General features: G+C 42.2%; 1 protein-coding gene across 1 annotated transcript in view; it reads left to right on the forward strand.

Annotated features, from left to right (window-relative positions):
• Nucleotides 1-297: 297 nt before the first annotated feature.
• The window catches only part of LOC120022376, a 58,580-nt gene continuing 33,939 nt past the window's right edge, over nt 298-24,938 (forward strand). The window contains exons 1-2 of the mRNA XM_038966268.1: nt 298-377; nt 647-1,152. Coding sequence (XP_038822196.1) covers nt 298-377; nt 647-1,152 — 586 coding nt within the window. The remainder of the gene's footprint in view (nt 378-646; nt 1,153-24,938) is intronic.

Here is a 24,938-nt window from a genome sequence, read left to right on the forward strand (position 1 = left end):
AGAGGAAAGTGGGTACTCTGAGGCGGAGAAAAGGACCCTTGAGGCGGAGGGCGGCCAAGCTAAACCTGGACAGACAGACAACTCTAAACCTGGACAGATGGACAGCACTGAACCTGGGCAGACAGAGAGCAATGAACCTCCTGGACAGACAGATAGTTCTAAACCTGGACAGATAGACATCACTAAACCAGGATAGACAGACAGCACTGAAGCTGGACAGACAGACAGCTCTAACCTGGACAGACAGACATCTCTAAACCTGGACAGACAGACAGCACTGGGTAATCCGGGGAGGCCATGCAGAGGGATAGTGACGGCATCTCACCTAAAGGGAAAGTTGAGTCATGGGTGAGGGTCAAAAGACCCTCCAGCTCAGTGTGAGTTCAATGTTCTTTGCAACAGTGTGGTGACTGTATTAACATTCGTGTACAAGTGATGGTGCATGATGGTCCCTCATTAAACGTTCCCCTAAGTATGTAAGGGATACTGTAAATACACCTAAATAACTTGATATAGCACATTTGTTGCTCAAATAAAACAGTTTAATGCAAAACTTGTTCAGAGCTTTACAATGGAAATTAACGTTGCCATGATTGATGATTGTTTCATTTTTTTTGTTAAATATTTGGGTGATTGTTCTTCACAGGAGCAAAAAGGAGTTGGATGACGCCAACAAGATCAACGCTCTCTCAAGGAAGTACAGTGCCATGGGCAATCTGAACAGCCGCTGGCAGAACTGGTCCTCGACGAACACCGTCAACCAGAAGCTCAACCCCTTCAGTGAGGACTTTGACTATGAATACTCCATGTCCCTACGCCTCCACAAAGGCGAGGATGGTTACGGACGCCCCAAGGAGGACACCAAAACAGCCGAACGTGCCAGGCGAGCTGAGCAACACATCCACGGTGAGATAGCCGACATGTGCTATGTGATCAGGACTATGAACGACCCAGATCCCGACGGGAAGACCCGCGTCACTTTCAGAGAACTGTTTGATAGATACGTACGCGTCTCTGACAAGGTGGTGGGGATTCTTCTGAGAGCCAAGAGGCATGGGAAGGTGGCATTCGACGGGGAGATGCTGTGGCAAGGGCAGGATGATGGTGTTATCATGTGGCTTCCTCTCTTGTGGAACCAAGTGTATTCGGAAAGTATTCAGACCCCTTCCCTTTTTCCACATTTTGTTACATTACAGCCTTATTCTAAAATTGATAAAATATATTTTTCCTCATCAATCTACACACAATATCCCATAATCACAAAGTGAAAAAAGGTTTTTAGAAATTTTTGCAAATGTATTACAAATAAAAAACAGAAATACCTTATGTACATAAGTATTCAGGCACTTTGCTATGGGTCTCGAAATTGAGCTCAGGTGCATCCTGTATACATTGATCATCCTTGAGATGTTTCTACAACTTGATTAGAGTCCACCTGTGGTCAATTGAATCGATTGGACATAATTTGAAAAGGCACACACCTGTCTTTAAGGTTCCACAGTTGACAGTGCATGTCAGACCAAAAACCAAGCCTTGAGGTCGAAAGAATTGACCGTAGAGCTCCCAGACAGAATTGTGTCAAGGCACATCGGAGCATTTTCAGGAATGTCTGTATCAACTGGAAATCTGTCCATTAAGCTTGAATTGGGGTCATGAACCTGACTGAACTCAGATGTGGGCACATTGGCTGCGTTTAGACAGGCAGCCCAAATCTGATATTTTTTACGTCTAATCAGATCTGAATAAGATCTGATGTGAAAAGATCTGATGTGATTGGTCAAAAGACCACTTAGTGGAAAAAATATCTGAATTTGGATGCCTGTGTGAACGCAGCCCTTGTGACCATGTTTGACATCCTAAATGTAAAATACGCTTGATATTGTATTAATCAACAAAAGATTTATCGGCTAAACTTGGTGTCAGTTTAGTCTCTGATATGTATTGTCTACTTTTATTTGAATAACCATACTTTCTATTTGTCAATCAACTAATTTGAATGTCATTGTTATGGAGTTAAATCCTGGGACTTTGTTGATTAGTGAACTCTTAATAACCATAGCCCAAACCTAACAACTGTGTTAGACAAGTAAAGTTCACCTAACATTGCATGATTTCCTCTCAAATAATACAGGACATAATCTATGTGAACTGGTCGTATTGTGTTGGACAACATACTGTACCTAATCGAGACATCAAGCAATTTGCTAAACTTTTGGCGTTCTTGGGAGAAAGAACAATTAATTAAATGATCTAATATCTATTGAGTTGATAAGGAATCATGATCATGTCTTTAACAGGAAATAATGTTCTGCTGACTGAACATGTATGGCCTACCTGTAACATTAGTTACACTATGTACTGATCATGTACTGTATGTTTCTCCCTTTCGGTGACATTTATTTGACTGTTTACCTTTATTTAACTAGGCAAGTCAGTTAAGAATAAATTCTTATTTACAATGACAGGATTTCAATGGGACTCCCAATCACAGCCAGATGTGATACAGCTTGGATTTGAACCAGGGACTGTAGTGATGCCCCTTACACTGAGATGCAGTGGCTTAGACCGCTGCGCCACTCGGGAGCCCGAGTGTGTATATTTTGTTTTCATATATTTTCAAGAGGACCACAATGGAAATATTTGTAACTTTTTGATGTCATCCTTCATGATTTGAATTGCATTACACTGTATCCTCGTGTGGTTGTCGTGTGTTTAAAAATGGATATTTAATTAAGGAATACAAAATATTGATTTGCCCTTTATGAATGCGGAATACACCTGACTTTGCTCATTCGTAAAACAGGAACAGAATTGTTCTCAGGGTTCCTTGTTCCAGTGTATTCAGTACATTATGTATATTGTGGCAAACAATTCATTCTCTTTTTTTCCTGGCAGTCTGACGCCATCCACAGTCTTTGGTTGACTTGTCTTTGTTTATCTTCCTTCTTTTTTTTCGCTCTGAAGTTTTAAAGTTGAAATGTGATAGACACAGCTTGCACACACACACACACCCGCCCACACAAACAAATGTCCTTTGTACTCTGAGGTATGTTCTGATGATTAAGCCCATCTATGAGGAACTGATTTTTCCTACCTCACCATGCCAGACTGGTAATACCACTAAATGTAAGTCACCCAGTTAAATATAAACGTCAGTGATAAGGAGCATAACACCTCCCACAGCTACAGTGGCCTATGGCTTCCTTGTTCCTCAGGCACATATTTAACTGGAAGCCAAAGCTGATGCTGGTAGGAATAGACATTAAAAGATGTTCTGGAATACACTCACTGGAAATGTATTGGAATGTCAGCGGGTGTAATTATAGGAGCACCTTGGCTTTGACTACAGCATTGGGAGAGACTCCAGAACAGAGCAGTGCTTCTCACATCAGACACTGATGCACAGACAGCCTTCTTTAACACCCGCTGCTGGCTCCTTCACTGACTTCTACCTCTAAACAGGTTTTATATGCACACTTTATCTGTGAGTATACAGTTGTTTTTATTATTTGAATATTGCTCGTATCATTAAGTGGGAATAGTATTTATTAATATTTTATTTTTTATTGGCCCATCCACTACCGCCCCTCTTCGGAGGACAAAAATAACTGTGTTTTTACAGCTTTTTCTTTTTGGTTACATGTAAATTCTACAAACATTTTAAATACATGGCACTTCATTTTTTTACACGGTAGTTACAAAGCAAGAATATAGTTAATAATAGTAATTAATAACGGGAATAGTAGTAAATAATGTTTTGTACTGTAAGAGCAATGTAAGAATGCATTGGTTATAGTTGGAATCCATAGCGGTGAAACTGAATCTGAGACCGTTGTATAGCATCTGACTGTTTTGAATTTAAAATCTGTGTTGAAAACCAATAGCATTAACTTTCAATCAGATAGCAGACCGACTGGATATAAAGATAACAGCACCACTTGCTTCACAGAGATGTGATAAGAGAGGGCTGGTAAGATAATCCAATGAATATGAGTATTACTATGAGGGACAAAATAGTCAGTCCCCAGTCAGTCCCCATTAAAATTAGTATTGCAGTGTTGGACAAATAACAATTGAATACATTTTACAATAAGGCTGTAATGTCACAAAATGTGGAAAAAGTCAAGGGGTCTGAATACATTCCGAAGACACTCTATCTATAATCGCTAACAAAGGACAAACGCGGAAACACAACAATAACGCTTCCTTTCCAACAACTCCTGAAGTCTTTACCCTTTAGTAATGGAAACATGGTAAATGGTTGCAAAATTTAGGTAACTTTTTCCTGTAACTTTCCCAAACTTCTCAGGTTTTCTAGAAATCTTGGTTGGAAGATACTCAAAATCAAGGGGGAATAAGTAGGAAATCCAGAATCCTCCAACTAGAATTGTATTATTATTATTTAACTAGGCAAGGTCAGTTAAGAACAAATTCCTATTTACAATGACGGCCTACACCGGCCAAACTCAGACGACGCTGGGCCAATTGTGCACCGCTCTATGGGACTCCCAATCACAGCCGGTTGTGATACAGTGTCACAACTTCCGCCGAAGTCGGTCCCTCTCCTTGTTCGGGCGGCGTTCGGCGGTCGACGTCATCGACCTTCTAGCCATCGCTGATCCTCTTTTCATTTTCCTTTGGTTTTGTCTTGTCTTGTATCACACCTGGTTCCAATCCCATCAATTACATGTTGTGTATTTAACCCTCTGTTCCCCCTCATTGTCCTTGTTGGTGATTGTTTGTTTGTAAGCTATGTGCAAGATATGTTCTGGTGTGCGACGGGTTTTGTACCCACGTGTATTATTTTGTATATTTTGGTTTTCTGAGTTTTTGAGCACTTATTAAACTGCTCCGTTTTATACCAAGTTCGATCTCCTGCCCCTGACTTCCCTGCCACCAGCACGCACCCTTACAGAATCACCGACCAGGACAATGAGGGGGAACAGAGGGTTAAATACACAACATGTAATGAATGGGATTGGAACCAGGTGTGATACAAGACAAAACCAAAGGAAAATGAAAAGAGGATCAGCGATGGCTAGAAGGTCGGCGACTTCGACCGCCACCCGAACAAGGAGAGGGACCAACTTCGGTGGAAGTCGTGACATACAGTCTGGATTCGAACCAGGTTGTCTGTAGTGACGCCTATAGCACAGAGATGTAGAGTCTTACACCACTGCGCCACACCTGTAGGTACAGGGATTAGGAGAAAGTGACTGGTAGCAGGATTAATAATAATAATAATAGTAAACAGTATGGCAGCAGCATGTAAACAGGAGTAATAGTGACCAGTAGCAGGATAAATTATAATAATAATAATAATAATAGTAAACAGTATGGCAGCAGCATGTAAACAGGAGTAATAGTGACCAGTAGCAGGATAAATTATAATAATAATAATAATAGTAAACAGTATGGCAGCAGCATGTAAACAGGAGTAATAGTGACCAGTAGCAGGATAAATTATAATAATAATAATAATAATAGTAAACAGTATGGCAGCAGCATGTAAACAGGAGTAATAGTGACCAGTAGCAGGATAAATTATAATAATAATAATAATAATAGTAAACAGTATGGCAGCAGCATGTAAACAGGAGTAATAGTGACCAGTAGCAGGATAAAGTATAATAATAATAATAATAGTAAACAGTATGGCAGCAGCATGTAAACAGGAGTAATAGTGACCAGTAGCAGGATAAATTATAATAATAATAATAATAATAGTAAACAGTATGGCAGCAGCATGTAAACAGGAGTAATAGTGACCAGTAGCAGGATAAATTATAATAATAATAATAATAATAGTAAACAGTATGGCAGCAGCATGTAAACAGGAGTAATAGTGACCAGTAGCAGGATAAATTATAATAATAATAATAATAATAGTAAACAGTATGGCAGCAGCATGTAAACAGGAGTAATAGTGACCAGTAGCAGGATAAATAATAATAATAATAATAATAATAATAGTAAACAGTATGGCAGCAGCATGTAAATAGGAGTAATAGTGACCAGTAGCAGGATAAATAGATAGATACTAAATGGTATTGGCAATCAATAATCAATGAATCAGCAGCGTAGTGGTCGTAAAACATTTCAGCAATAATACTTTTATTAGAAGCTGTTTAGAAGTCTGTTGGTCCTAGCCTTGATGCACCAGTACCACCTGCCAGAGGGGATCATGGGGAACAGTCCGTGTCTCGGGTGACTGGAGCCTTTGGCAATTTTTCAGGCCTTTCTCTGACACCGCCTGACATGACGTCCTGGGTGGCTGGTAGCTCACCCCCAGTGATGCTCTGGGCTGTCAGCACCACCATCTGTAGGGCCCTCCGGTCGAGGTCGGTGCAGTTGCCATACTTAGTAATGTGGATAGCGAGGAACTTGAAGCTCTTGACTCCTCTCGACTGTAAAAAAAACAATAACGAAGCTATTCACTGAGTATACTAAACATTATTAACACCTGCTCTTTCCATGACATAGACTGACCAGGTGAACGCTATGGTCCCTTTTTGATGTCACTTAAATACACTTCAATCAGTGTAGATGAAGGGGAGGAGACAGGTTGAAGAAGGATTTTTAAGGCTTGAGATTTTAAAGTAGTCAACTGGGTGGGGATTCCTATGAGTTGGGAGTAATCAGCCAATGAAGAAGAAAATGTACTTCTTTAAAATGGAGATGGGCAGCGCTGGAGATCAGTAGCGCTGCCCATGCAGTCACAGACGTTATAATAGCGCTGATACAAAGATTAGTCCTCTATCTATCTCTATGGCATGTTGTTCACATCCCTCTCATTAGCTAGAATGGTCCACCCCTCCTGCCTTCCATCTTTGAGGACATGTATTTCCATTGTTAGAGCGATCACTCGAATATCTTGTCAATATAATAGACAATCCTTGGTCACCTGCGCTCAAATGTGAAAGCCTGTGATTGGACGATGTTGCAGTTGCCGCGCTCTATATAATTTTTGGCCTGGTCATCGGTCATCTATTCCTACAGTGCAATTGCTATGGATACCACAATGGTGTTTGCAAAGAGGGAAAGGAGTCCATTCACATGATATACCGATCAGTATTAATACGCAGGCGTCAGTCGGTATTTGAAACCCTGTGTAGCGTTGCTTCGAAAGAGCTGTGATGAAAATACTAGAGAATAGATCTTTCTCTTCAATAATGATTTACATTCTATGCCGGTGTGGGTAAATGTAGAGCAACCGTTTGCATAATTAGTCTACATTTGTGACGCGCGCTGTTACCGTGCGGTGCTTGCGGTCTGCACCTGTTCACTAACATGCCCGTGGTGAGTGCTCCATCTGCGTAGGAAACATCACTTTTTGACATTTTAAAGCCTTTTATTTGCATTAAATAGATAGCGCGTTATTTCTGCCGAGTATTTACAGTAAGGTCTGGTTTAGGAATTATGCCATGTAGACAAGCGAACGGCTTTGTTCAGACCAGTGATAATAGCCTTTAGTTTCGTAAGGCGACGTTGTGGACATTCTGTGAAGAAGGCAAGACGTTATAGATCGCCATAGTGTGCAGTTCCGCGATGCTCGGCCAGTCACCTCACCTTATTGGAGGCATCTTGTGGATCCAGAATCCAATGAGAGGTATGTTTGGTGGGTTCATAACCTATGGGAGTATACTTATAATGAAACCCTCCTCTGTGTCAGGTGTGACGAGAATTATTGTGGACAGGTTGCCTATCTCATGATCTTTAAGTGTTGCCATGCACTGATGCTATCACTTTCAAACCCGAAACGGTCTCTCTGGTTTCACTTCTCCAGTAAAAATGTAACGTGTTTTGGTGTAATCAACACCTACCATCACTAATTTGAAATGCAACATTTGTTCAAACTGAACCGTGTGATCATCATGTGTAATGTTAAGTGTGTATCATTCATGTGTTGTCCTGGGTCACCCCTGCATCTCCTGGGATTGTGTTATTATTATGTAGGACTGATGAGGAAAAGTCTAAAATCCTATGTAGCCCATATGACCAGACTGCAGACTCAGGTCTATTCAACATGTCCTTGCTCTAAATATTGTTATACCATTTAACATTTTCTCAACGACCAACTTCACTGTGGTGACACTTAGCTATATTTGCAGATAAGGTATGCCTTTATCTGCAGAAATGATTCTGACAGCTGCAATATTCTCTTGCTTTGCAGAGATTGTGTGTAGATATGTGAGCTGCAAGTCAGAGGAATTTCTAATCTCGCCCAAGGTCAGGTCTTATTCTGCTAAAGCTCCCCAAACATCCTTGTAATGTGCTGGAGATTGTATTTGGTTATTTCTTAGTCTTAGGCAGAATATGCAGCTGTTCCACACTTTTAATAAGGATGCCCCCATATCTAGACATTTAATTCTTACTAATACCATATAGGGCCTACGTACAGAGAGACAAAATGTACCTTGGTCCTACTCTCTAGCCTGCAAAAATGTCCTGTAACGAATATAAATGCGTGTAGGCTGTTCTGTGATTGAGTCCTTTCTATGCTGAGTTTAAACAACCTGGATTCAGGGGTAGACAACATAGTAAACATAAATCCGGGACACTCCATTTAGTATGGTATGTATTCATTTGTTTGTCCATTATGGTTGGGCGGTATCATGATTTTCATACCGTCGCGCCGTCCAAGTCTTATATCGGGAATATGAGGCGACATATTGACAGGTTGTGTTTTATATTAAAAGTCAAGTGATTTTTGTTTTGTTACTTCAATAGAGTGATCGGGGACGTGCATCTATAGTTTTCCTTCACAGAAAATATACTGAACAAAAATATGAACGCAACATGTAAAGTGTTGGTTTCATGAGCTGGAATTTCCATATGCACAAAAAGCTTATTTCTCTAAAATGTTGTGCACAAATTTGTTTACAACCCTGTTATTATTTCTCATTTGCCGAGATTATCCATCCACCTGACAGGTGTGTCATATTAAGCAGCATGGTCATTACGCAGGTGTACCTTGTGCTGGGGACAATAAAAGGCCACTTTAAAATGTGCCGTTTTGTCACACGACACAACGCCACAGTTGTCTCAAGTTTTGCGGGAGCCTGCAGTTGACATGCTGACTACAGGAATCTTTACTAGAGCTGTTGCCAGAGAATTGAATGTTAATTTCTCTACCATAAGCTGCCTCCAAAGTTGTTTTAGAGAATTTGGCAGTGTATTTCTGTTTGTAATAAAGCCCTTTGTGGGGGGAAAACTAATTCTGATTGGCTGGGCCTGGCTCCCCAGTGGGTGGGACTACCCCACGGCTGCCCCCCTGCCCAGTCATGTGAAATACATAGGTTATTGCCTAATCATTTTATTTTTAATTGACTGATTTCCTTATGAACTGTAACTGAGTAAAACCTTAGAAATTGTTGCGTGTTGAGATTTTTTATATTTTTTCATTATGTCAAAATCGTGAGACAGCCTATGGGCAGACACCGTGCCTCCCTCAATCTTCACACACACACACCCTTGATTAAAGACCAGTGCTGTTACAAATGTGCTGTTCTACTTGATGGTGCCTCTATGTGATGAAGCCTAACTTAATACTGCCGTGAAAACATGTAGAGGACAATAGTTCTCATAAAGTTGTCTGTGATGTCACAACTGGTGTCGCTTCATGACAAGTGATACGAACAGTCAGGACAATGTCCCGCTGCATGATCTGCTGTATGACAGTGGAAGCTTATCTTGCACATACTGACATAAGTTGTTATGACTGCTTATGTCATCTGTTGCATAATACTTGGGACACTGTAAGCGGCTTTGTGGCTGAGGGTTCCAGTGAACTGTTACAGAACATTGCTTAACACCATGGCCAAACCGGACGTCCGCCACCGTGCGCAAATTGATTTTGTCCCCCCACACCAAACGCGATCACGACACGCATGTTGAAATATCAAAACAAACTCCAATTCTATTCATTTGAGGACAGGTCGAAAAGCGTTAAACATTTATGGCCTTTTAGCTAGCTAGCTTGCCGTTGCTTAACCCTTGATTTAAAAACAGTGTTTACCCCTTTGGCCGAGTCTGTCCATTCCCTTCAGTCTGGCCTCTCTCTGCTCAGCCGCTCTAATGCATCCTACCCCGACCCTCCTCACGGTGCGGTCCATTCAGAAGCCTAAATTGAATCCCTCAGTTCCGCCGGCCTAGAGACCTGGCGTCAGCGAGGCCTCTCAGCCCAGGGGAAGATGCTGGCTACACTTCCCGAGGAACCTGACAGGCTCTTTGTTGCACCTCAGCACTAGCCTCTTTCACTTTGTTTACTCAGGGCTTTGTGGAAGCACCCACAGTATAGGGAGAAAACACTTTTAACAGCACCTACGTGGTATCACACTTAACCTCAAAGCTGTGGTTGTCAGTGATACACAAATATGAATGTCTTCTAGCTATTTCTTCTGTGCTCTAGTCATTCAGTAGCCTTACGTAGTACATTACAACCTCAGTAGTATCTTTGGCCATATTCTAGTCAATAAAAGCGGTTAGGATGGAAAATTATATTGTGCCAGATTCATTATGGTTTCAAAATACCCACAAATTGTCTTCATATTCACAGAGCAGCCTATATTTTGTCAGTCACTGATTAGAGAACCTCCTATTCCTCCCACTGAGTTTGTGTAACTGCCAATTTCCTGAAGTGGATTAGATGTAAATTGGAAGGTGTCCTTTTTTTTTTTTTTTTACACAGACACACACTCAATTTATATACTGAGGCAGAGTCACACACAGAGATACAGGGAAGAGGTAACGCAGTCTAATTTTAGACCTGATGAATATGCAATTGACGCAAGGCACTGAGAGCACGTACCTGCTGATGTCTCCCATGTGTACTGTAACATCAGGTCCTGTAGTTTTACTGTCTGTCAAAAGAATCAATTCACTCAGTCAACGGCATGAATGACCTTTTTAAAGGGGCTTTCACACCAAATTGGTTTGGTGCAGTTTTTCCGAACTCTACATTTTAACCCCTTAGTTTGGTTTGTTTGCACTCGGGAGTGCTGTAAAAGGGTGGTCTCGGTCCGGTTCATTTCGTATCGTGGTGCGGGTTGCTGCCGGTGAAAAATGCAGTCCGGACCAAACACAGGAAAAGAAACAGAGTTGCGCAATATTATTGGTTGTTTGACTGCGAGCATTTGATGGAACAAACGCAGTATCATATCTTGATATCGCTGAAACATTGTGAATAGCAGCGCATCCGATGCAGATTAGGGGAGACGGGGGGCCTATACTGGGATATAGACTACTGAATATGGCCTATTCACACAGCAGTTAGAGCGGCTATTGTGCTGTTTCCTCGTGCATGTTGTTGAAAGGTAATATGAAGATTGGGACAAAAGTGATGCTTCATCATAATCATAAATGGATTGCATGGATACATGGTTTTGTTCAGGAGTGTTTGTATGTTTGACATTTTGGCAATGTGAAACCACCCGGACCAAATGAAAGAAAATGAATAAATACAATGTAACAAATAGTCGAACTCTGATTCGAACTAGAGCTCAAAAGTGTGTGAAAACGCCCTAAGAAAGTACTAGGGAGAGAAACAACTTAAAGTAGGACTGTCTTGGACATGCCAATTACCTTTTTAGAAACTCCTCTCTTAGTTATAAATACGATTCCCGTCTCCTTTTGAATAGAGGTGCATCCATAATGGTACCCTATTCCCTTTACAGTGCACTAGTTTCGATCAGCGCCCTGGTCAAAGGTAGTACACTATAATGGGAACAGGGTGCCATTTGGGACGCAACCTGCTGTGTACTCTGCTCGACAACCACTGTGATTATTATTATTTGACCATGCTGGTCATTTATGAACATTTGAACATCTTGGCCATGTTCTGTTATAATCTCCACCCGACACAGCCAGAAGAGGACTGGCCACCCCTCACAGCCTGGTTCCTCTCTAGGTTTCTTCCTAGGTTTTGGCCTTTCTAGGGAGTTTTTCCTAGCCACCGTGCTTCTACACCTGCATTGCTTGCTGTTTGGGGTTTTAGGCTGGGTTTCTGTACAGCATTTTGAGATATCAGCTATTGTCAGAAGGGCTATATATATACATTTCATTTCATTTGACTTTGTAACAGCTCTGGACGACCATGAAGTCTGCCGAGTCCCATTCTGCTGCGTGGCTGAAGTGAGACCATTTCAGAGTCCTTGATATAAATGTGGGCACAGATGAGGGACTCGATGTCAGAGGAAGTCCGTAGAGGCTTATTTACTGAATTTTTGCGTACGATATATATTTTTGGGTGTGCCATGACATCTTTCGCACGAGGTGAGCGAGATGTCTTGAGGTACTGTAAGAGAGATGTCTTGGTAAGGAATGACATTCTACGCATGATGGAACACCTGAGTTAGAATACACTCTGCTTACTGGGTTATAGAGATAGATAGATATCTACATCCCATTGGGGTTGTTCAGACGTCACAATCCTATTACAACCAGGTAAAGATGTTTTCTTTGAAGACGTCAGGGAAGATACCAACCATACTCTGGTTGGTATCTGGGCACATAACCAGCAGTCTTTGTACGTCTTTTTACCGACCAGATCTGACCATGAAGTCCGACGTCATCAAGATGCCGTTGTAACCTGTTTTGGTTTCTGGGAAATGTGGCTTCTTGAGATTCACCTAACACAGTCATTCAGGAGGGCACTTGCCTTGCCTACTGCACTCAACATATAGAAGGACGATCGTTTTAGGGGGTTGCAGAAAATACCCATGAGGCTCCTCATACCTATGGGTTGGACCAAGCTTTAAAATCTGCGGCTGCTGAAGTCGAAAAAGTACAGAAACCCCTAAAGCTTATTTTTCAGTCATGATTATTCTAGGCACTTCGTTTTTTTTTTGTTCTCTGCCGTTGCTAAATTGGGAGTGTTGTGCCTTCTGCTGAAATATTAAACACTGTCCTTATGCTCCAAATCGAGCATATAGTCTATTTTTGTATTTGACTCTGTGTTTGATGCCCAGCGCAAATACTGTAGCTTACTGCCTCAGCTACACACTCAACGGTGTGAGTTAAATTGTGCACGTTTTGTATTCAGAGAATGCATCCGTTTCTGATTCACATTGGACAGCCTATCAGAGGCCAGCCTGGGGGCCATGGTGGAGCCGAGCAAAGTTTGAACATTTAACTTTTGATAGGATGTCAGGGTGAATTAGGGGGAGAATTGTGATATGTCGCAAACGTCAGTCAGTCCGAAAGTTCCCATGCACAGCCGGGAAATGAACTCATCAAGCCCCGCCATGCCCAAACACTTCCTGTAGGCCTAGATCAGGTCCTCAGCGGTACTGTCAGGCGCATGGTTAGTGGCATCAAAGGTTGTTTGTGCGTACTCTAATACTGTACATTCTAATGTTGGAGCCGACTCGTGCATCCCGAGGTTGTAGATGACCCATGTAGACAGAGTTGACCTGTGAATCTTAAATGTGCTAATAACCCATGCAGCAACAGTATTGACTCATACCGGAACTTTGCAGCAACTGAATTGACCTGTCAATCCTGTAGTGACAAGACAAAGCTGACCCGTGCATGCCAAGGCCCTGTTAGCTGTGATGGCTAAATGCATCTCAATTCAAGTAACACAGTTGACCTATACATTTTGAGGCCCTGTACAAACAGCCTGTGGCAAAGAACTTTGCCAGAGCATCCTGGGGTGACCAAAGTAGAGTAGCTGGTGAGGGTAAATATGAGGGTAAATCCATTTGAATTCAATCCCATTTTGACAGCAGCCCTTGTGATTTGAACGGAACCTTCCATCCATTTTTGCCCGTTGTAGAATTGCTCAGAAAGTACCTTTACATTTTTTTATTTATTATTTATTTATATATAAAAAATTGGACCTGAATGCCAAAATCAAGGTGCTCAAATTTGACCTATTTTGCAGACTCTACCATCTGTGTCTTCATCACTGGAAAAGATTAACAGTTGAGATCGATATAATTTAAAAGCTTACAAACTGGTTTGTCAAACTATTTGATACATTTTTTTTAGCATTATTTTACCTTAAACGTCCATTACCTAAAAATGCGTAAACTCTTGTTTTTTGTTGTTGTTCTTCCTTCATATTCGCATATGGTGTAGTTTAGCTCCTATTTTACATCATCTGAGGTTTTGTGTTGTGCCTGCCATCGTTTGAGACACAACATGCTCTTGAATACAGGGTCGGTGTCATGTTTTGGCTTATGAATGTACTACTTTCAAAAATGTTTGGAGGTCCACACATCAGAGAATGTTGACTTGAATGGGAATATGTTTTAAATTATACTGGCAATATTCCATAGGAAATCTATTGCCATCATAGAAATATAGATAATAGAGCATTTTAAGTTCGACGGTGGGTGGACAGGCGGCCATCTTTGTGGTAGTAAGTAGAAGTTAGCTGTAACCGCTAAATTGCAGTGGTCAGAAGGGATGGGTCCGTTCTATGATTGAAATGACACCCACAAATTGTCAAACCGTTTGAAACCCCTGTTTGTAAGATTTTAAATTATATCGAACTCAACTGTTTATCTTTTTCAGTGATGAAGACCTGGATATCATGGTATGGTGGGGTGTGGAAAATTTGAGCTCCTTTTTATATCCCGAATATTTTGGCTTTCATGTCCAAAAGGTCACTTTCTGTCCAATTCTTCCATGGGCAAGCATGCATGGAACGTTTTGTGTAAATCAAAAGGGATGCTGTCAGAAAGTGATTGAATTCAAATGGATTTAACCATGCATAGTTGTGTATAGCAGTATCTACTTTTTGCCACAGGCTTTGTGTACGGACCCTTTATGTGTTAGGAAAATATGTGACCAAATATGTGACCCATGTAGTAACAATATTGACTCATCTGTTTAGTGGGGTTATGTTTTTCGTAACTCCAATCAACTGAGATCCCCCACTCATCTCAATGCTCTTGTGACTAAGTTGACCCATGCATGTCAATGCCCCATTGGCTGAGATGACCTATGCATCTCAAAGCTGAGCTAGCCATGACATTATAGATAGATGACAAAGTTCCTCTCAACCCCCCCCCCCCCCATCCACTCCTTGGCTTAGTAAGAGGCACATGAGGTGAAGATCCCCATATGGGACAATGAGCTCCTATTTCCCTCTTCAAAGAAGTTCCAATTAGTACTTTAAGCAAGCGTGTAACAAGGATCTGACTGTGCCGTCCCCCTGCTGATAGAAAATGTGCTCTTGGAAGTCCTTAGGGTAGTCAGTTGGAGACACACACTTACCCTTTTGGAGAGATTTAGCAGGCTTCTCTGACTGTGCTTGCAGAGACTTTTGCTTACAGTAGAAAGGGAGAATCAGTGTTGCCCAGTGTAATTTTTGTCGATAAAATTTGGCAAGTGGGCCTAAGACTGTATTAGTATTTGGATGGGCTATGAAGAGAGATGACCGAGTGAACCGCAGATGGAAGAAGTTAGACTGCATGGAAGAGTTAAAAAAAAAAAAAAAAAAAAAAAAAAAAAAAAAACATTATTCAGACTTCCTCAGTCCATAAATCACAAAAGTTGTTTGCGTTCAGAGCATCTATAGAGAAGTAAAGATGATTTTTCTGCAGCTTCTGAAAAGGCTTATTTGTAGTTAGTGCTCGACGCTACTGTTAGTATTTAAAAGAGCAGCTGCAGGGCTGGCAGCAGAGCCTATGAATTGTCATTTTACTGAATCCCAGTCAATCCCCGACTCCTCTTCAAGCCCCCCCTCAGGGTCTCCCCTGGTACGAATGGGGAGAGAGAGAGAGCGCTAACCCCCGTTTCCCCTGTACGCCCTCTAGCGGATCACTAATTAGCTTCACCTTTGGAAAATGTTCTGGGGAGTTGGCTGCTGAGGCCCCATCTGTGCTGTACAGGGCTACAGTCAGTTGGCCTCTTTCTCCAGGCCTGGTTTCTGGGCCATGCAGTGTGTGCACAAACAATTCACTCTGCTCTACTTTGACAGCGAAGCCAGAGAGCGCCCCGGGGACCAGCTCACACCGAGCAAACCTCACTTCTGATTATACTTCTGGCTTCTCTTTAGATCTGTGGGTACAAATATGACTCTGGATACCTGCAGGGAACATCAACTCTGTATTTATAGTACGGATTGACTTTAAATAGCCTACTTGTGTTTCCACAACTTTAACCACCTTGTTTCACCCTTCTATATTGCTGTCTTCAATCCAAACGTTGATGTTGTTGATGCTGATATGGGGGGCTTTATGCAGCCTGACTTAAAAAATACCTGGGGGAAAGTCTGTGATGCTCGTCATTGTATAGCTTTAAGTACAATTTGAGATTGAAGTTGTATATGACTTAAAATCAGGGTCTATGCTCATCTCATACTTATCCTTAGCTCGCTTCTAGTACTATACACGATTCAATCACATCTGCCACGCTGATCCTCAACACCAGGGCCCCTCAGGGGTACGTGCTCAGTCCCCTCCTTTACTCCCTGTTCACCCATGACTGCATTGCCAAGCACGACTCAACACCACCATTAAGTTTGCTGACGACACAACAGTGGTAGGCATGATCACCGACAACGATGAGACAGCCTATAGGGAGGTCAGAGACCTGGCCGTGTGGTGCCATGATAACAACCTCTCCCTCAATGTGAGCAAGACAAATGAGATGATCGTGGACTACAGGAAAAGGAGGGCCGAGCACGCCCCCATTCTCATCGATGGGGCTGTAGTGGAGCAGGTTGAGAGCTTCAAGTCACTTGGTGTCCACATCACCAACAAACTGACAAGATCCAAACACACCAAGACAGTCGTGAAGAGGGCACGACAATGCCTATTCCCCCTCAGGAGACTGAAAAGATTTGGCATGGGTCATCAGATCATCAAAGTTCTACAGCTGCACCACCGAGAGCAACCGCCTGGTATGGCAACTGCTCGGCCTCCGACCGCAAGGCACTACAGAGGGTAGTGTGTACGGCGGAGTACATGACTGGGGCCAAGCTTCCTACCATACAGGACCTCTGTACCAGGCGGTGTCAGAGGAAGGCCCAAAAATTATCAGACTCCAGCCACCCTGGACTCCCCGCACATTGACTCATTGTACCAGTACCCCTTGTATATAGCCTCTGTTAGGTTCTAAATATCAGAGTAAGAACTCGACGGACACTATGACAGCTTAAACCAAGTTTATTCATCCCAAAGGATCGAACAGCTGAACAGACGATGTAATGGTTCTACCAGTGGTGGTGTGTGTGTGTGTGTATATATATATATACCCCAATTTGGGGTGGAGTCTCTTCCTTCTCGCCAAACATTGCATCTTTATTGCTAGGCAGGAAGTTAAGTGATACGGGCAATAAACTGTTCCTTCTCCCTTAATGTGACCTGACCTCGACCCCCTTCATCACTAATCCACAGCTCTCTGCCCTTATCAGTGCTGCCACGTGATTATCTTGCCTACACTTGGCACATTCCAAGCTTAATTGCACTGATCATATACATTCATCCTACAGATAACCATTTACTGCTGGTGTAGACCCTAGACTATGGCACCCCTCATCTCTCTAGCATAACTAATGATTAATAATATTCAAAGTTTAGAAATCTGAACTCGTCACGTCGTTACTGTTATTTATTGTTGCTCTTTAATTATTTGTTTAAAAAAAATTGTATTTATTTGTTCAACTGCATTGTTGGTTAAGGGCTTGTAAGTAAGCATTTCACTAAGGTCTATACTTGTTGTATTCGGCGCATGTGACAAATAAAATTTGATTTGACAATATTATTGTTGTCTGAAACTATACCATTACGACAGCGTGATATGAGTTCATTTATACAGGTGATCAAACACAAGGACATTGGGATGAGCTATTCCAGGGCTGGTATGTTGAAACACTCGTACGACCTTTGGATTCATGACCAACCCAAGTCCTTCCAAAGACCATTGATACAGTAATGCCAACTGCCAAGATGGTGGTTCTATGTAATTCCATTCAGCTCTTTCTCTCTCTTTCCCCCTCATTGACTCTGCCTCACTGACTCTGCCTCACGATGTACGCACAGCACATGTCAGAGAGGAGGGGGGAGGGGGGGGTGAATGTTCTGGGCTATATATAGTAACTGTTGCAGGAAAAAAAGCATCCTTTTTCCTCAACCCCCACCTACCCCACAAAGCCCCCCTCCAACAGGACACAGACCAGGCAACTCTCCCTCCATCCTTTCTTCACATCTCCGTCCCTCACCTCTCCTTCCATCCCTCGCCCTCTATCCCCTTTGAATCTCTCTCTTTCTATCGCAGTATTGCTGTAATTGTACAGACACGCTTAACAGAGAATGCATAATGAATTGCTGCTCCAGAATGGTTGAACACCAGTCATGCAATGAGTAACGATATGGAGAGGGGGAAAGAGGGAGAGAGCAGGAGGATAGCTCCGTGCCCTGCATCCTAAGTTGCTTTTGTTTAAAACATGGCCCTGTCATGTATATTGCCCTTTCTATTTGAAGGAGACTGCATCATGGTTTCTGCCTAGTTGCTCTCAATCTTGGAAGTCCCAGAGCTAGGGTGAGTACCGGAATATTGTTTTAACATTGTGGGATGCAACTCGTCTGCCTAGGGGGACTACTCAGAGCGTGAAACTGAAACGACACCAGATGTATCTGGTAATCACCTAGCCTTCTTAACAAGTCAGTATGCTGATTAAAAATGGTGATAATGAGGTGGCATTGTAAGGGTTCAGTGGAGTTCATGTTTTGCTGCCATTGCGTGTTTACTATTGCTTGGATTTGAAACTCTCAGGGGTTTATGTCTAGTTGTCTAATTTACATTTTGTTTCAATCAGCTCCGATTTGAAACACTTCTCTCACATTTTAATTATTTATTTGTTGATAATACACTAAACAACAACATAAACGCAACATGTTAAGAGTTGGTTTCATGAGCTGAAATAAAAGATCAATGAAATTTTCCATATACCCAAAAAGCTTATTTCGCTCAAATTCTGTGAATAAATTTGTTTACGTCCCTGTTGATGAGCATTTCTCCTTTGCCAAGATAATAAATCAAGCTGACAGGTGTGGCATATCAAGAAGCTGATTAAACAACATGATCATTACACAGGTGCACCTTGTGCTGGGGACAATAAAAGGCCACTCTAAAATGCCACAGATGTTTGGAGGGAGCATGCAATTGGCATGCTGACTGTAAGAATATCCACCAGAGCTGTTGCCAGATAATTGAATGTTAATTTCTCTACCATAAGCCGCCTCCAACTTCTTTTTAGAGGATTTGGCAGTACGTCCAACTGGCCGCAATGGAATGCTCTAGATCGACTTGTACGATAGGGTGCTCCAGTTCCCGCCAATATCCAGCAACTTCACACAGCCATTGAGGACAATGTGAAGGAGATATGTCAAGCTGCATGAGGCAAATGGTCACACCAGATACTGACTGGTTTTCTGATCCACTTCCCTACTTTATTATTATTATTATTTTATATCTGTGACAAACCTATGCATATCTGTATTCCCAGTCATGTGAAAACCATAGATAATGGCCTACTGAATGTATTTTAAATTGACAGATTTCCTTATGAACTGTAACTCAGTAAACTCTTTCATCGTTGTATGTTGCGTTTTTATATTTTTGTTCAGTATTGTCTTGTAGCCTATAATTGTCACAATCAAATCCGGCAGGACTTTGTCCAGTAACCCTTTGCGGTATCCTCTGCTTTACATTGTCGTGGACTGAAGTGGAAGTAGAGCTACTGCATCAGGTCCAAACGGGCATCTTGCCTCCTTACTCTATAAGGAAAAACACTTATTTCTTAAATGTGTTTTCCTTGTTGGGTTTCCTGTAATCTCTCGGTGACAGTGGCCCAGAACAGGCTTTGGCAGCTCTCCCCCACCTGGCATCGCTCCAACATGACTAACATCAGATTTATGGACGTGTCATATAGAAAAAAATATATATCTCCCCACGACACATTTGCCTGTCGTGGAAATGTATGAAAATAATCAAATTATTATGCGGCTCGTGTAGTTTGTGTACCCTCCAAAAATAGTGTGGGGTTAGATTGGATTAGAGTGAATGTGTTTTTAGAGATTACAGTCAAGGAAACGGTTTTAATCTTTGACCTCGAGCATGAGAGTGCGTGCATTTTGTTTATGTTTCATAATTTATTTTGGATCATTTTTCGAGCCTTTTGAGGTGATGTAAGGTTTGGATTTTCAAAACTATTCCATGGTAAGGCCTGACGGTACTCTTTGTCTGTTTTCTGATTAGACTTCAAATAGTGCCCGCAATCTACATTTTATCAATATGTGTGATTTATGTAATGAATGTCAGTGTTTATAAAAAGCTTTGGACCTAAATGTTGAATGTAAGATAATGTCGGCCACTCTACCAAAGGATGTTATATGCTGCCCTCTAGTGATATTCTAATAGAACATCATGCACCAAGAACTCACATGTGGTACAGGTTCAGTTAGTAAAATGTGGCGCGGCATTTTAATTTTACTGGACATTTTGAGAAATTTACCGGACCCATATGCATCGGGTGCGTAACCCGATTAGGGCGTCCACCCACGGTGCTCAGAATGACAAATTATGGTAATTCATATGAACAGACCACGCAAGTCGAGGGTGCAACGATCTACTGTCCTTACCGAATTCTGATGCGCACTTTGAAGGTGTTAGAATAACTGTACACGTTTACTTTTCCTCAGCCAACAAGATGAGCAAAGAATAGCAGAATCACTGACCCATGTCAATCTACTATCCTCATAGTGGAAAAGTTTGCATATTCTATTGGTCAGCCTGTCGAGAAAGAAATGGCCTTTCCCAAACAAACTCTGGGACGATAGATCCCAAATTCATACAACCAGTAGGCCTAGGCTAAAAAAAAACACGTTAAAAAGCAATGAGTCTGATGCAGCTGATCAGATCATTTAGCTTAAAAATTTTAATTGAATATTTCATCACATAAGTGCAGCAATGCACACAAGGCACTAGGCAAGTTAAGTAATAAGTTGCATGGACTACACTAAGTGTTCAGCATGATTTTTGAATGACAACTGTACCTCAGCTCTTTACCACACACACACGATTATCTTTAAGTCCCTCAGTCGAGCAGTGAATTTCAAACACAGATTCAACCACAAAGACCAGGGAGGTTGACATTGACTATCTGAAGTTATTAATAACAATTTGGATGGTGTATCAATACACACAGTCACTACAAAGATACAGGTGTCCTTCCTAACTCGGTTGCCGGAGGGGAAGGAAACCGCTCAGGGATTTCACCATGAGGCCAATGGTGACTTTAAAACAGTTTTCTCCCCATTTTAAACTCTGAGGATGACTCAACAACATTGTAGTTACTCCACAATACTAATCTAAATGACAGAGTGAGAAGAAGGAAGCCTGTACAGAATAAAAATATTCCAAAACATGCATCCTGTTTGCAGTAAGGCACTAAAGTAAAATTGCAAAAAATATGGTAAAGAAATTAACTTTATCCTTAATACAAAACGCTATGTTTGGGGTAAATCCAACACATCACTGAGTACCACTCTTCATATTTTCAAGTATGGTTATGCTTGCCATTGGCAAGGACTAGAGTTTTATTTTGGGGGGAGGATAAAAATAAACTGAATAGATCTAAGCACAGGCAAAACCTGGTTGTCTGCTTTCCAAAAGCTGAAGAACATGTGCACATCCAGGTACCTTTTTGCAGGTGCTGGAGTTGAAGGAGGGAAATGCTGCACACTGCTGCTCATGCTCCCAGGTCTTCATCAGGCATCCATATCCCAGGTGGGGGTGGAAGGTCGTATGCATGTATGGGCAGTACTCAGTTAAATCACTTCCTGAAACAGGAGGTAAAAATGTATAACAGGTTCACAGTATAAAAGTATATGACCATACACAAGGAATGTGATCAATATTTACAGTTTATAGTTTATATATATATATATATATAGCACACAAAAGTAGGTGGATTTGGCTATTTCAGCCACACCCATTGCTGACCAGTGTATAAATTTCGGCACAATCCCTTAGACAAACATTGGCAGTAGAAGGGCCTTACTGAAGAGCCTGGTGACATTCAATGTGGCACTGTCATTTTAATTTTAATTTCACCTTTATTTAACCAGGTAGGCTAGTTGAGAACAAGTTCTCATTTACAACTGCGACCTGGCCAAGATATAAAGCAAAGCAGTTCGACGCATACAACAACACAGAGTTACACATGGGATAAACAAACATAGTCAATAATACAGTAGGGAAAAAAGTGTGTATATATACAGTGTGTGCAAATGAGGTAAGATAAGGGAGGTAAGGCAATAAATAAATAGGCCAAAGTGGCAAGGTAATTACGATATAGCAATTAAACACTAGAGTGATAGATGTGCAAGTAAAGATACTGGGGTGCAAAGGAGCTAAATAAATAAATACAGTATGGGGATGAGGTAGTTAGATTGGCTATGTACAGGTGCAATGATCTGTGAGCTGCTCTGACAGCTGGTGCTTGAAGTTAGTGTGGGAGTCTCCAGCATTAGCGATTTTTGCAGTTCGTTCCAGTCATTGGCAGCAGAGAACTGGAAGGAAAGGCGGCCAAAGGAGGAATTGGCTTTGGGGGTCACCAGTGAAATATACCTGCTGGCGCGCGTGCTGCGGGTGGGTGCTACTGTGGTGACCAGTGAACTGAGATAAGGCAGGGCTTTACCTAGCAAAGACTTGTAGACCTGGAGCCAGTGGGTTTGGCGACGAGTATGAAGCGAGGGCCAGCCAACGAGAGCGTACAGGTCGCAGTGGTGGGTAGTATATGGGGCTTTGGTGACAAAACGGATGGCACTGTGATAGACTGCATCAAATTTGTTGAGTAGGGTGTTGGAGGCTATTTTGTAAATGACATCGTCAAGGATCGGTAGGATAGTCAGTTTTACGAGGTGAAACAGTTTTACGAATGAAGGATGCTTTGTTTGTGAAGGATGCTTTGAAATAGGAAGCCGATTCTAGATTTAATTTTGAATTGGAGATGCTTAATGTGGGTCTGGAAGGAGAGTTTACAGTCTAACTATACACCTAGGTATTTTTAGTTGTCCACATATTATAGGTCAGAACCGTCCAGAGTAGTGATGCTGGGCGGGCAGGTGCGGGGCGATGAGCATGCATTTAGTTTTACTTGCATTTAAGAGCAGTTGGAGGCCACGGAAGGAGAGTTGTATGGCATTGAAGCTCGTCTGGAGGTTAGTTAACAGTGTCTACAGAATGGTGTCATCTGTGTAGAGGTGGATCAGAGAATCACCAGCAGCAGGAGCGACATGATTGATATATACAGAGAAGAGAGTCGGCCCGAGAATTGAACCCTGAGGCACCCCCATAGAGACTGCCAGAGGTCCGGACAACAGGCCCTCCGATTTGACACACTGAACTCTATCAGGGAAGTAGTTGGTGAACCAGGCGAGGCAGTCATTTGAGAAACCAAGGCTGTTGAGTCTGCCGATAAGAATGTGGGGATTTGTGTATATTGGTTCCTAACTTCCCTGAAAAGTTGCATATCATGGGGGCTATTTGATGCTAATGCAGTATGCCACAGGATGTTTTTGTGCTGGTCAAGTGCAGTCAGGTCTGGAGTGAACCAAGGGCTATATCTGTTCCTGGTTCTACATTTTTTTGAATGGGCATGCTTATTTAAGATGGTGAGGAAGGCCCTTTTAAAGAATAACCAGGCATCCTCTACTGACGGGATGAGGTCAATATCTTTCCAGGATACCCGGGCCAGGTCGATTAGAAAGGCCTGCTCGCTGAAGTGTTTTAGGGAGCGTTTGACAGTGATGAGGGGTGGTCGTTTAACCGCAGTCCCATTACAGACACATGCAATGAGGCAGTGATCGCTGAGATCTTGGTTGAAGACAGCAGAGGTGTATTTGGAAGACAAGTTGGTTAGGATGATATCTATGAGGGTGCCCGTGTTTATGGATTTGGGGCTGTACCTGGTAGGTTCATTTGATAATTTGTGTGAGATTGAGGGCATAAAGCTTAGATTGTAGGATGGCCGGGGTGTTAAGCATGTCCCAGTTTAGGTCACCTAGCAGCACAAGGTCTGAAGATGGGGGGCAATCAATTCACATATGGTGTCCAGGGCACAGCTGGGGGCAGAAGGTGGTCTATAGCAAGCGGCAACGATGAGAGACTTGTTTCTGGAAAGATGGATTTTTAAAAGTAGAAGCTCGAATAGTTTGGGCACAGACCTGGATAGTATGACAGAACTCTGCAGGCTATTTCTGCAGTAGATTGCCACTCCGCCCCCTTCGGCAGTTCTATCTTGTCGTAAAATGTTATAGTTAGGGATGGACATTTCAGGGGTTTTGGTAGTCTTTCTAAGCCAGGATTCAGACACGGCTAGGACATCCGGGTTGGCAGAGTGTGTTAAGGCAGTGAATAAAACCAACTTGGGGAGGAGGCTTCTAATGTTAACATGCATGAAACCAAGGCTTTTCCGGTTACAGAAGTCAACAAATGAGAGCGCCTGGGGAATGGGAGTGGAGCTAGGCACTGCTGGGCCTGGATTAACCTCTATGTCAACAGAGGAACAGAGAAGGAGTAGGATAAGGGTACAGCTAAAGGCTATAAGAACTGGTCGTCTAGTACGTTCGGAACAGAGAGTAAAAGGAGCAGGTTTCTGGGCACGATAGAATAGATTCAAGGCATAATGTACAGACAAAGGTATAGTAGGATGTGAATACAGTGGAGGCACCTAGGCATGGAGTGACGATGAGAGAGATATTGTCTCTAGAAACATAATTTTAACCATGTGATGTCACCGCATGTGTGGGAGGTGGAACTGAAGGGTTAGCTAAGGCATATTGAGCAAGGCTAGAGGCTCTACAGTGAAATAAGACAATCACTAACCAGAACAGCAATGGACAAGGCATATTGACATTAGGGAGAGGCATGCGTAGCCGGGTGATCATAGGGGTCCAGTGAGTAGTTAATCTGGCTGG

Source organism: Salvelinus namaycush, chromosome 27 (genome assembly GCF_016432855.1).
Source record: "Salvelinus namaycush isolate Seneca chromosome 27, SaNama_1.0, whole genome shotgun sequence".
Taxonomy (NCBI): Eukaryota; Metazoa; Chordata; class Actinopteri; order Salmoniformes; family Salmonidae; genus Salvelinus; species Salvelinus namaycush.